Genomic DNA, 13,867 nt, shown 5'->3' on the forward strand with positions numbered 1-13,867 from the left:
ACACCACAAGTTTCATTTGCTTATATTGTTCTTTGAACATTTTGAAAAACTGGATTTTAAATGATACACACCTTGAGCCTTGCTTTTGCCATTCAGCAATTATTTTTGGTTGATTCCAAAGTAGTCTTCTTATATAACTGCTGTACTCACCCCATTCACAATGGTGAGATCTCCGGCCATTCCTCAAACTAAGAGGCCATGAAAAGAACTCAATGTGATGCCATTAAAGACCTATCAGCTTTCTACCTACCATTCCTGTCTAAGGTAGAAATAGACTAGCACAAGCGAATAGGAAAATGGCAGAATCAATACTTCTACTCTTATTCCTCATCAGCAATATTACAAGACAAAAACAAAGATGAGCTTCTCCTCAATGTAAAAATATGAGGAAAACATTTGAAATAAAAATAATCATCAACACTGAACCATGCCCTTTCTTGAATACTGTCTTGAGATATATGCTAATCATGGTTTGAAGTCCACATTAGCAGGCCACATAAATACCAAGCAGCTAGGACATAAGGACAAACTCTTTTTTTAACTGCAGTTATGGAGAGAGCAATTTGAAAGCAGAACTGTTTTTGGAAATGATTCTTTTATTATGTGATATCACAGTGTGTCCATATACTTGATATACCTATAAAAATCTCTTAAAAATATTGGCAACAATTGTATTAAACTCATTAATCAGCTTTTAGAGGTTCTGAACTAAGAGTATTAGTAAGTTTTACACAAAGTTTTTAAAATATATAAAGATCCAACATTTATTGAATAGCAATTAATTGACATTAGAAAAGATAGCAACTTAATAGCTGGATTTCCACAAACATCTCTGTATAACTGGTGGGAAGAACTGAAACACAGATATCTTGATTTTGAGGGTGTGGCCAATAACATCTACCTTTCATTTGGGTCTACGAATCTTTCTAAAACATCTATTCCAGTCATTAGCAAATAGTGAAAAAAACCTCAAAACTGGGCCTTTGAGTTACTAATCCACAAAGCATTAAAATTTTTCAAAAATACTGAGGTATATTTATGCATACTACTGACATCAAAACATTAATTATAATTATCTTTATATGAGATCAAAAATACTTTCCTTCTACTGATAAATATAATAAAACCAAACATTATTTCATCTTGCTTTCATACTTTTAAATTTATACTTTATATGTATTATTGTGTACATAATATATTAGTATAGTGTTAGTTATTAATAAATAAGTATTTATAAAGAGGGGTGTCCTCAAAATGTTTTATTGATGGGTTTTGTGTTCAACAATTTTTGAAGACCATGAATATAATGATTAAGTGTCTTCATTTTGGGATCAGATTATTTGAGTTTGAATTCAAGATTTATTGCTCATTGGGACAAATAGTTTTGCTTCTCTATGGCTCAGTTTGTTGGTTTTTGAAATAGGCATATTAATAGTGTTTTCATTATAACTGTTATAAAGACTAAATGAGATAACGTATGAAGTTTTAGCTCTGTCCTTGGCACATGGCAAATATACCAAAATGTTAGGTGCTATCATCATCATCATCATCATCATCATCATCCTTGTCATCATCCTTACCATGATGTAATACAGCTGTCCAGTCACTACCATCCATGTTATATCCTAAATAATAAAATTCAAGTAACCTTCAATGTGTCTTTTTGAGAACCTCACAGTTGCATAAAAAATTCCGTAACTTATTTTGGCAGTTTATTAAAGGCATGGCTGATCAACTAGGTCGGGTGTCCCTCAAAGCTCATTTGAATGGTATGGTTTGTACCACACAAAGTCAACTCTGAAATAAGTGAAGGACAGAGCACACAATACCTTCCCCTACTAGTTACCTCCCTTAATTTGTTTAAAAAGTACATGAATAAAAAATAAGAAGCTCTTGGAAGAAATCAGATTGGGCATGGGGCCAGCACTTGTTACCCTATGTTTTTTTCTCTAGCTTCCTCTCAGGTTCTGCTCATATGGCTGCATCATACAGTTTCTGTGTCCCTGGGTTTCCTTAAATGAGAACAAACTGAGTTAAGAGAAAGTTGAGATGAGCATGCCTTTTACTGTGGGGACAGCTAGGAAGTCTATGACTCATGGAAAGTTACTCATCTCTCAATGTCCACCTAAACAAGATTCATACCTTCAATCCCTGTCTTTTACTTTTTTTCTTACATTTAGTAACATTTATTTACTCATTCAGAATCAAGTACATAAGTGCAAATATCCAGAGTCAATAATTAAGTACATTAGGAACTACAGAGAAAGTAATACAAATTATAATAAAGTTAACATGCTGGTACTTTTTCATTACCATATATGTAAATCAGCCCATCAGTCCCACACAAAAAAAGTACTGAATATTTGTTTTTAATTTATTTATTCAATTACTTTAAGTTATATAAAACTGATTATCCTAAGTACAGGTTACGGTTTTTATTTTTACGTTGTGTGTCTTGGAAAAACACTAAAACATTAGTCTACAATCCCTGTCTTTTAAAGACCTATCAAAATGGCTTGGATGACCCACAGAGATGTATTTGATCATTCTGCAAAGCTACTGCATGTGTACTTTAGTCCTTTCTCTAGCTGCTGATTCAATGACATGGTCCTGCAGCCAGGGCCCCTCCTAGATAACAAGGTTATTAGTGTGCTTTCAAGCAGATGACTTGTTTGTTTGAATAATCTGTGTCTAGCTCCTCTGAGCGCTCAACCAGAAAGCTAATGAATATGGGCAAAATAAACCTCTTTTTACAAAGAAAAGTGGGATTTCACTCAGATCTTTTTCCAAGAAGATTTTAAAGGTAAATTTCACTGAACTTCAACTTTGAAAGGCTAGTGGTTTAGGGTATTTTCCACTGATCTTAAATAGGACAGAGCTTAAGTTCTAATTTGATCTGATATGGCTGCATATTTAATCCCGGTACTTTGGGAGTCATTTCAGTGATCAGAAGAAAAGTTCTCATTGATTTCTGCTGAGAGCAGGGATGTTGGGAACCGCCCTGCCTTGTATCAGAAGCTTTAACCCCTGCCTAGGCTAAGGCTAAGAGAACGCCCTTGGAACCGTAAGCCAGCAAGGAGACAAAAGCTTATATCCCTGGGAGGAGCACTGCTTCTTCTGCTTCATTCATAACTGAACCCCAAAGCTTGGTCGGTTAGCCAAAGATGGGTAAGGTTCCCCAAGGGTGGAATGATATGACAGGCACGATCACGTGGGAGGCCCCCAAAAGAAGGACTTTGGGGGCTACAGCAAAAGGGGGCGATGGACCCTCGCTCCTTGGCTTTGACATAGCCTGAGTCCTCATCATCTGGGAGAAAATTTCCTTATCTCTTGGTTGCCTTAGTTCCCTTGCTCCACCTAAGCCTGAAACAATGACAGGGTGGTGCAGCTCTGTGCTGAAAAGGGCAGATTCCCTGGGTGATCAGGCCTAAGAACATGTAAATTCCAGTGAAACCTACTTTGTTTAGAATGCTCTCAGTTGAATGAGAAGGGTCCAAGGAGGAAGTTAGTTTGTTCCTCAAAGTTTTACAGCTCTTTGACCCTGACTCAAAATAGGCCCTCAGACTTCCTTGTTATCTATTGTTTGATCCTTACTTCCTAGCAATGAGTAATGAGCTTTTACCTGAATTCTTATTCAAACAAAACCAATAAAAAGCCTCTCCAGAAGGGAACCGGCGCACTCTCCCCACCAGGGAGGGTGGCCAAGTGGCTCGCTCCCCATGTGAGGAGTGGCCCTGCTGTTCCTATTCCCCCACAGGACCTGGTTGTCTCTTTGTATGTTTTTCTCGAATTTTGATGAGTCATCTGCAGTGTTCCGTGATCACTGCTGGCCGGTGACCCACGCATCACAGGGACTAGCTTCTGAATGGTTGGTTTTATGGGGCAGAATGTTGTGGTTAAAAGCACAGATTTTGGTTCCATATAAAACTGATGGAACACTACAGTTCCCAGCTGTGTGGTCTTGAGCAAATTAATAAAATCTCTCAGCTTCTGGGAATAGCAACACCTACATTGTGGTTGTTGTGAAGATTAAATGAGATACTATATGAATGTACTCTGCCTAGCCAAAAATAAGCACTTATTTTATGCAAGCTTTCATCAGCATCCTGATGATCATTATCCTCACCAACACATTAGTAAGATTATCATGAAGTAGTCTGGCACTTTGAAATGGGAATAGAAAGACACTTTGGTCAAAGTTTCAGTTCCAACATTTTTCTGGATCTCTGGCTTGCCAGAAGCATTTGTTATGCAACTTTAGGTCCAATTTTCTTCAAGTGGTAGACTCAGAAAAATCTAATGCATTGATCACTCAGAATTTGGAAGTAAAGGTCAAGTCCATAAAAGAGAACCACAGAATATGAAAGTGTACACATATTTACTTCTCAATCACTATTATTGATAAAGTTCTGATATTATTGATGACCATTGTTTCCTGGGTGTTCACTCTGAGCTAGATTTGGTGTGAAGAGCTTTACTTGCATTATCTCAGGGGATGTCTTGACAATGCTGAGAAGTAGGCACTGCCATTACAACTGAGGAAACCAAGACTGAGAGACCCGAACCAGGTCAGCAGACTATAAGTTCCAACTTAAGCCAATGTTTTTAATAACCCTAATATATTCCTCCCACCAAAAGGGGAAGAGTACGTGAGTCCAAGCAGCAGACCCTCTAAAAAGCACTTATGTTGGAGATGATGTAATTGTTATTATTCTCTTTATTGTTCATAAACTCAATAGTATTTTGCTTAGACTCATTTGCCCCAAGGGTTGTATCTTTGAGCATGAGCAGACATCAAGTGATAGCAAGGAAAATACGCTGGGCAAAAAAAAAAGGAAAAAGGCAGCAACCAGTTTCACACTGAATGTGTCTCAGAGATAAATGACAAAGGAAGCAATCCAGGTGAGAATATAAAAGAGAGTAGGTTGGAGTTTTTCAGAAGTTTTATGTTTGTTCATAGACATAATTCCAAATAAAGCTATAAAAATATTGCCTGTGTAGTGTGAATGTGTGTGTAATGAGAATTATAACAACTTTAAAGAAAGTAATAATTGTAGTTAACATTTATGAAGCACCATTACGTGCTAAGCTCTGGGCTAATAACTATTTATTGAGGGCCTACTATGTTTTAGATAGCATTCTGAGCTCTGTATATAGTGTCTTGCATAAAATAGCTGTAGCCCATACTCAAGGAGTTTACTTTTATTTGTTTCATCTTGGATACACAAGTATAAGCTTTTTCAAAAAATCCTTACCCAAGGGCATCTTTATTGATTTCAGAGAGGGAGGAGAGAGAGAGAGACAGAGAGAGAGCAAGGAACATCGAGTGAGAAACATTAATCGGTTGCCTTGCCTACATGCCCTGACTGGGGACTTAACCTGCAACATAGGCATGTGCCCTGATGGGAATCAAACCCGTGACCTTTCAGTTTATGGGACAACATTCCAACCAAATGAGCCACATCAGCCAAAGTGAGTATAAAGTTTCTGGAAGTAAATTTGAAAACTTACATCTGAAGGCTTAAAATCTTTTTAAAAACTTGGCTGAACAGTTATAATTTTATGAATTTATCCTATAGAAGATCATGTCAATTTCTCCTACAATGACACTCATCACAAGGTTGTTTATGATAAAGGAAACAAAATAGCACTGTAAATGTTGAACAACTGTGATCCAAATGGTATGCATTTTGACATTACCATATAATGGAATATTACTGTTACAGGGTGCAGCCAAGAAGGGGGCCCCAAATAGTCATTTGAAATGGGGTCCAGAACTTAAGGTGTCCAGGAGATTTTAAGATGTCTCCATCCCCCAGCCCAGGGTGTGGGTTGGGGGAAGGGACAAATGGAGCAGGGCCCTTGAGAGCTGTTTAGCATAGCAACAGCCTTGCAGCTAAGCTCTGGCGTGGCCGTTTGGCATATCTATAACCTTTGACTGGTTGCATAGATATGTTAAGTAGCTGTGATCAGCTCTAAGACAGGGGAACAGAAGTAACTTCCCCACCCAGAAGTAACTTCCCCACCTAGATGTTACTGGGGGGGGGGGGGGCAGGTCCCCTGCGTTACAGCGCCTGCGTGGGAGCTCAGAGAGGATTGGCTCCAGGACATTGGGCCACGCCTGCCCAGACTCATGATGGCAGCCCAGTAAAGCTGGAAGGATACGAGTTCTGGCATGTGAAGCTGAGTGTGGGAGGAGTCGGAAATGAGGCTGCAGAGGAAGAATGGCCACAGGGATTAAAAACCCAGACTTGGTGGCCATTGAGGGGAGACCCACGCGGCAGCCCTGAGAAAGAGAACCATGCTGCTTTAGGAAGGTGAACCATGCACAGCCCTGGAGGAGAGAACCACGCGGCCTGGCAGAGTGGGGACCCCCACAGCTTTAGAAGGGGGAACCACCACCTGGTTTTAGCAGAGATCCCAGTGACTCAGCCGAGGGTGCTGGGAACCCAGGGAGGTCTCCCAGGCGAGATCGAGTACTAACTGGGAAGAACCAGAGGACTGCCTAAGCCATGGACTTCTATTTCCTTTCCTGAGATATGGTACTCTGGACTGGGCAAAGGGGGAAGGAAAGAAGGACTGTGTCTGTTTGTGGGTGTTTTAAGGGACTTTAGGATTTTGGTGAAGACATTAGGTCACTACTTTAAGTTAGTATAGCATTAAATAAACATTTCCTTTCCTTTTCATGAATCTCTGGCATTGAGAGACGTCTTTCCTATGGCGGCGGACATAATGGACCCGGGCCTTCTTTCAATAATAGTATATCATCCCAGGCTCCCCTTGTTGTGTTCTGTAACATGACTTTAGCCACTACAAATGATTTAGAGTCTTATAAAATAACTTGGAAAAATATCGATAATCATGAAAAAGTGTATATGATCTATTTTTATAAATCACACAGAAAAATAAGAAGGCTACTTAATCACCAAATTTACAGTAGTATCCCTGACTGTTATAGGTGACCTGAATTTTTTATTGTATTTTCTAAATTCCTATAATGAATAGTTCCACTGATACAAAAAGAAATTACTTTATAAATGTTATAGCCTTATGCATTTTCATTCCAGACAATTCGTTTCTAATTCTAATGTCTTTATGCATATCTTTGACAGAATACAAAGAAAGAGAAGTAAAACACGTTATCTTCAGTACTCATTGTGTCACTCAGATAATTCAGTAGGGGAAAATCAGCTCGACTCACATCAATTCAGCAATACCACCATGCACTTAAGATGAGCTCTAACTAACCCTAACTGCACACCATAGCTCCTCTTTGAGCCTTTGTTTACTCACCTGTAAAATGACAGGATTGGACAAAATGAGTTTTAAGGATACTGTCAATAATCAAATGATTTCCTTACTCTGTTGACAGTGGCTGTGGACTTTAGACCCCTGGGCATCCATGGAAGTCCAGTCCTTGACAAAGCTGTGTGGAGAAAAGTCATAGACTGCTTTTTTTTGTGACTAGAAAGCACCAGAAACTGTTGGGTTTGCAGATACACCTCCTATGGTTTTCAGAATCCAATTAAAACACTTTCTTTTTTTAAAAATATATTTTATTGATTATGCTATTACAGTTGTCCCATTTTTCCCCTTCACTCCCCTCCACCCTTTACACCCTCTCCTACCCATATCCCCCCTTTAGTCATGTCCATGTGTCATACTTATAAGTTCTTTAGCTTCTACATTTCCCATACTATTCTTATGCTCCCCCTATCTATTTTCAACCTACAATCTATGCTACTTATTCTCTGTACCTTTTCCCCCTCTCTCCTCCTCCCACTCCCCTGTTGCTAACCCTCCATGTGACCTCCATTTCTGTGGTTCTGTTCCTGTTCTAGTTGTTTGCTTAGTTTCTTTTGGTTTTGCTTTAGGTGTGGTTGTTAATAATTGTGAGTTTGCTGTCCTTCTACTACACATGCTTTTTCTTTATCTTCTTTTCTTAGATAAGTTCCTTTAACATTTTGTAAAATAAGGACTTGGTGATGATGAACTCCTTTAACTTGACCTTATCTGAGAAGCACTTTATCTGCCCTTCCATTCTAAATGAAAGCTTTGCTGGATAGAGTAATCTGGGATATAGGTCCTTGTCTTTCATGACTTGGAATACTTCTTTCCAGCCCCTTCTTGCCTGTAAGGTCTCTTTTGAGAAATCAGCTGACAGTCTAATGGGAACTCCTTTGTAGGTTACTGTCTCCTTATCTCTTGCTGCTTCGAGGATTCTGGCCTTCATTTTTACCTTGGCTAATGTAATGATGATGTGCCTTGGTGTGTCTCTTCTTGGGTCCAACTTCTTTGGGGCTCTCTGAGCTTTCTGGATTTCCTGGAAGTCTATTTCCTTTTCCAGAATGGGGAAGTCCTCCTTTATTATTTGTTCAAATACATTTTCAATCTGTTGCTTTTCCTCTTCCCCTTCTGGTACCCCTATAATTTGGATGTTGGAATGTTTAAAGATGTCCTGGAGGTTCCTAAGCTTCTCCTCATTTTTTTGAATTCTTATTTCTCCATTCTTTCCTGACTGGTTGTTTTTTTCTTCCTTCTGGTCCAATCTATTGTTTTGAGACCCAGTTTCCTTCCCATCACTATTGGTTCGCCATGCATCTTCCTTCATCTCTTTTATGGTAACCTGCATTTTCTCATCTAATTTGTGCCCAAAATCAACCAATTCTGTGAGCTTCCTGATCACCAATGTTTTGAACTGTGCACCTGCTAGATTGGCTATCTCTTAGTCACTCAAAAGGATGTGTCCTGGGGCATTGATCTGTTCTTCTGTTTGAGACATCTCTCTCTCTCTCTTTTTTTCCCTTTTTTTTTGGTCTGGTCGCTCCTGTTAAGGTGAGGGGTGGAGCCTTAGGTGTTCACCAGGGCTGGGTACCCTAGTTGCTAGATTGTGATGTTGTATGTGGGGGCAGGGGTGGGGGCGGGGGCAGGAGCGAACAATGGTGGTATCTCCATTCTCCTGGGACCTCAGTCCCTTCTCTGGGATCCTGGGTTGCGCACTCTGCCCTGGTCCACAACCGCTGCCTCATTGGGTCTGCCAGATGCCGCTTGCATATTCAGGGTCCACCCACTGTGATCTTGTGCTCCCCAGATGCCTTACATGCTTCCGGTTGCCTTATGTGCCCAATTCACCCTGTTCTCCGCGTGCTGTGACCCATGCCGGCTGCTCCTCTCTGCCCCTCCTACTGGTCTGGATGAACGGGTCTACTTCAACTTCTTGGCTGTCCAACTTCCATTCAGATAAATTCTCTGTCAGTTCTGGGTATTATTCTGCCTCTAAATTGTTGTTCTGATCTTGGTTGTGCGTGGAGGTATGGTGCATGGAGGTCCACCTATGCCTCCATCTTGCTGGAAGTCCTCCAATTAAAACACTTTCAATAAAGTGCTGGTGGTTTTAGAGTCATGACAATTCTGTGGTTTGTTGTTTTAAAAGCAGTGCCTTTTTGTCTCAAGCACATGTGTTGGGTCCTAGCTAACTAAGTATATTTATTAGTACTGTCTGTGCAATATTGCCATTTCAATAGAAGATTCATGTATTTGATGTATAGTTAGGATAACACAAGAGATGATGAGAAAAGACATTCTTTTTCAGGACAATGTACTAAGATATGAATGTATTTGGGATTCTTATAATAAATTTTTTTTATACTAACTGAATATTCTGTAGCATTTCAGTCCAATAGGAATTTTTGTGCTGATAGAAGTATTGCATATCTGCCTCTCTAATATAAGGACAACTCTCACATGTGGCTATTTAACACTTGAAATGTGACTAGTGTGAATGAGAAACTGAATTTTAATTGTAATTGTTTTAAATCTAAAGAGCTACCTGTAGCTACTTTGTAACTGCCAATCTGTAGTTCTTAATTCCTTTACCTTCGGTGATGTAAAGTACAGCAAAGGGAATGCTGTCAATAATATTCTACTAACTATTTATGGTGCCATGTGGGTACTAGACTTATTGAGGGGATCACTTTGTAAGTTATATAAATGTTTAACCAACATGCTATACACCCGAAACTAATGTAATATTGAATGTCAACTGTAACTTAAAAATTAATAATTTTAAAAAGAAATAGCTACATATGTTTTGTGGCTTCCTCACTGGACAGCCCAGGTTAAAGCTCTGCAATGAAAAGTATGTGTGGTCCATGGACCAACAACAACATTATCTAGGAGTCTGTTAGAAATGTAGAATCTCATTTCCTATGTGGAACCTGCTGAACCAGAATCTGCATTTTCGCAAGATCTCCATGTGACTCACATGCAAAATAACACATGAGAAACACCACTCTAGAGACATCTGTTCAACTTTCCATCACATTCCATTAGTTGATCAAGCAACCAACTGATCTTTCAATCGGTCAGCTAATTATACCTGGTACCTCATCAGGTGGCAGCAGTATCTGTCCATGGAACCAGGCACTGGATTAGGCACAGCTGAAAAGTGCAAGAGGTAGTGTTTGAACTCAGGGAGTCTGACTCGACTCCATGTGTTAAGCATTGTGTTATGAGTAGTTCGAAACAGTCAGTCACTGACATAAGTGATCATTGAGATTAGTTTTTATTGTTATTGCATTTTTGTTGAACAATAATGAAAAATATGATGGGAAATCCTTCCTTTCTGGTTCCCTGCCCATCTAAGCAGCTGCACTTGGTAGGTGTCCATCCTGCACTTAAGGCAGGAAGATGGTGGCTATAAGAAAATGAAAAAGTCACTGGAGTTGATCAACTCTAGGCTCCAACTTGTTATGAAAAGTGGCAAGTACATGCTGGGGTACAAGCAGACTCAGAATATGATCAGACAAGGCAAAGCCAAACTGGTTATCCTTGCCAACAACTGTCCCACCCTGAGGAGACCTGAAATAAAGTACTATGCTATGTTGGCCAAGACTGGTGCCCATCACTATAGTGGTGATAATATCGAGTTGGGCCCAGCATGTGGAAAATACTACAGAGTGTGCACACTGGCTATAATTGATCAGGTGATTCTGGTATCATTAGAAGCATGCCAGAAAAGACTGGTGAAAAGGAAATCATGCAAAATTTTTCTTTAATAAAGCTGGCCAGAGCTTGGTTTAAAAATGGGGAAAAAAAAGAAAGAAAAATAGAACCGACATCATTTCCAATGTTCTTTATGGCACTACCTGTGGCTCCCTAGGGCCCTGCTGATACATTTTTTGTGGGTTAGAAAACCTGTGGTATATATTTACAAAGCAGGGGCAAAGTGGTAAAGATTTCAAGAGCCCTTCCTAATGAATGTTCTAGTCTCAGTAGTTCAAGTGAAGAAATTTCAAGAATCTATCTTCCTTCTCTTGCACCTTGGTTTATTGGATATGGATGTTGATACTTAGCCTGTGGAAGGCTCTCCTTCAGACCTTTATCTCCCAGCCACAACCTCATGGGCTCAAAGGAGTCCTTTCTCTGCAGGTGTCTGAGTCTTGTGCCTCAGTTATCCACAGCCACCATGATTTTTATTTATTTATTTACTCCTCGCCCAATGATGTTTATTGATTTTATAGAGAGAGGGAGGGAGAGAAATATCTATGTGAGAAACATGAATTGTTGTCTCCTATACATGTCCCAACTGGGGGTCAAACCTATAACCTTTTGGTGTAAGGGATGACAATCCAACCAACTGAGCCACCTGGCCAGTGTACCACCTTCATTTTTACTGACCAACTTCCTCCTGAACTCAGGCCCTTCAATTCCTCAACCTCACTTCTGTATAATAATGATAGACCTTCTCTTCCTCAAAATCCTGAACATTGGCCTACCTCAGTGCCTTTGCTGTACTAGAATACTCTCTCACCAGCTCTTAGCAAGGTTAGTTCCCCCGCTCATCCTTGAGTTATCATCTCCAAATTTTCTCAAAGAGGTCTGCTGAGACCATGCAATCTAAATCTTTCCCTTACCATCCTCTTATCACCTTAGGATTGTTTATTTCTTCATAGAACTTACTGTTCTATTTTTTGTTTTTGTTTTTGTTTTGTTTTGTTTTTGGTAAAAATCTTGGCCTATGCCCTAGAAGTAAGCTCTGTGAAGTAGGGTCCTTATTTATCTTGTTCATCACTGCACTTCCTACACTAGCAAGCGGGTGTTCAATAAACACTGATTCAACAAATACCTACATTTTCTCATCTTTGTGTTAGCTGTATGCCTCAGACTTGTGTTTTGGTGCCCTAGAATTTTATTTTTAAGGTCTTTCCTGCCTCATGGGCCCTCATGCATTCATTTATTCATTCAACAAATGTTTATTGGGTGCCCACAAATTGCCAGACATCAGGGCACATAGATAAATAAAACACATTTTGGCTATTATGTATCTTTTCATCTATTGGGCAAGACAGATCTGGGTAGATGGTTTCAACAGAGGTTCTGTCTACCACTGGTATTATGGTGCTTAGCCTAACCTGTGTGGTGGGGGAGATTCCCTGCAAGACACAAAGAGGAGATGCTTTTTGAAAAAAGAAATAATAGACAGTTAAAGAAAGGAAGTTGGGATAGGCATTGAGGTAGCAGAAATACCATAAACAAGGGTACAGAAATCACTATTGGGGTGGGGGGAACTCTAAGTGATTAAGTGCAAGGTAAGGATGGCATTGGCCACATAATAGATGGTCATGTTTGACATGGTGAAAAGCCTGAACTTGTTGACCCTATAAGATATGGGGTGCTATACAAGGTTTTGTTTAGGAAAGTGAAATCTCCAGGGAAGATATTAAATTCTTTGGGTTTTAAGAAGCAACTGCAGAGTTTTCTTTCTTTGAACTCCTGAATAGCAGCAGTTTGCATTTGGTCAAGTTAAGAAAAGGAGTGATGAAGTCCATGAAGGAGTTACACAAGAAAATAAATGCTGTGTTAAAAGCTATTAATTTTTTTTTTTTCTGTAGAAGGCATGCAGCAGAGAGTCTAGGCATGGGTATAATTGCAACTCTTTTATAAGCATCATTTGCTCAAACTAAAAAAAATGATTTCACTGATTGGAAACCATTTCTGATTCAACTTAAATGACCTGCAGAAATTTTTTATAACCACTCAGGATCAGCATATTTGAGAATAAGCTAGACTACTTAAAAACTGTATGCTTTAGTGCTGAAGAAAAAAATAAAATTTAAATAAACATAGGGAATCCTGGAATCAAAAAGATGTATAACAGAATTTCTTTGGATAAACAAACCATTCCTGGGGAAAACATTAGTTCCCATTAATTTAGTTTTTAGTAATCACATACTAATTAACTATCCTGGGATATTTCTAAGCTTAACTTATTATTTCTCTTAAAACAATAAGTATGCTTATATTTACAATTTCATCAATCACATAATTCTTCCTTTATTTAAAGAGAAAAATAGAAGTAAGATGGGGTGAGAAATGCTGTGGGGAAATTAATGTGTGGAGTTCATTTGTACAATCCAATTCAAAAGTTTTCCTCCTGGAAAAGAAATATTTGAGGTACTCGGTTTTTCTGCAGGGAATGTCCAAGAAATTGACTTTTAACTCCATGTTTTTTTTTTCCAGTTATATCTCTTTGTTTTGTTCTTTCTTATATAGTATGTTTACAAACTGTGTCCCAAGGCTATGTTTTATTTCCTTATGGATAAGGGTCATGTTCGTGGCTTCTATGTGACTATCTAACATCCAGCTTTTTGCATGTAGTAGATGCTCAAAAAACATTTAATGAATAATGAATGAATAAGTCAATCAACTCTCATTTCACTTTTCCTCCTGTCTTGTACAAAAGATAGATATTGCTTTGAAGACAAATTTAAAAGGTTTTCTGAAAGTTACTTATAACAAAAGAATCTTTTGGGACTGAAAAATGAATATACATATATATATATATATATATATATATATATATCCT

General features: G+C 38.9%; 2 protein-coding genes across 2 annotated transcripts in view; one reads left to right on the forward strand and one right to left on the reverse strand.

Annotated features, from left to right (window-relative positions):
• CADPS (calcium dependent secretion activator) overlaps positions 1-13,867 on the reverse strand; it is a 478,898-nt gene that overhangs the window by 380,226 nt on the left and 84,805 nt on the right.
• LOC114501782 (60S ribosomal protein L30-like) lies at positions 1,724-11,347 on the forward strand. The gene is given in 3 exon segments (XM_036031495.1): positions 1,724-1,774; positions 10,662-10,980; positions 10,983-11,347. Coding segments are annotated over 3 exon segments (549 nt in total). The 3' UTR covers positions 11,162-11,347.

Source organism: Phyllostomus discolor, chromosome 7 (assembly GCF_004126475.2).
Source record: "Phyllostomus discolor isolate MPI-MPIP mPhyDis1 chromosome 7, mPhyDis1.pri.v3, whole genome shotgun sequence".
NCBI lineage: Eukaryota > Metazoa > Chordata > Mammalia > Chiroptera > Phyllostomidae > Phyllostomus > Phyllostomus discolor.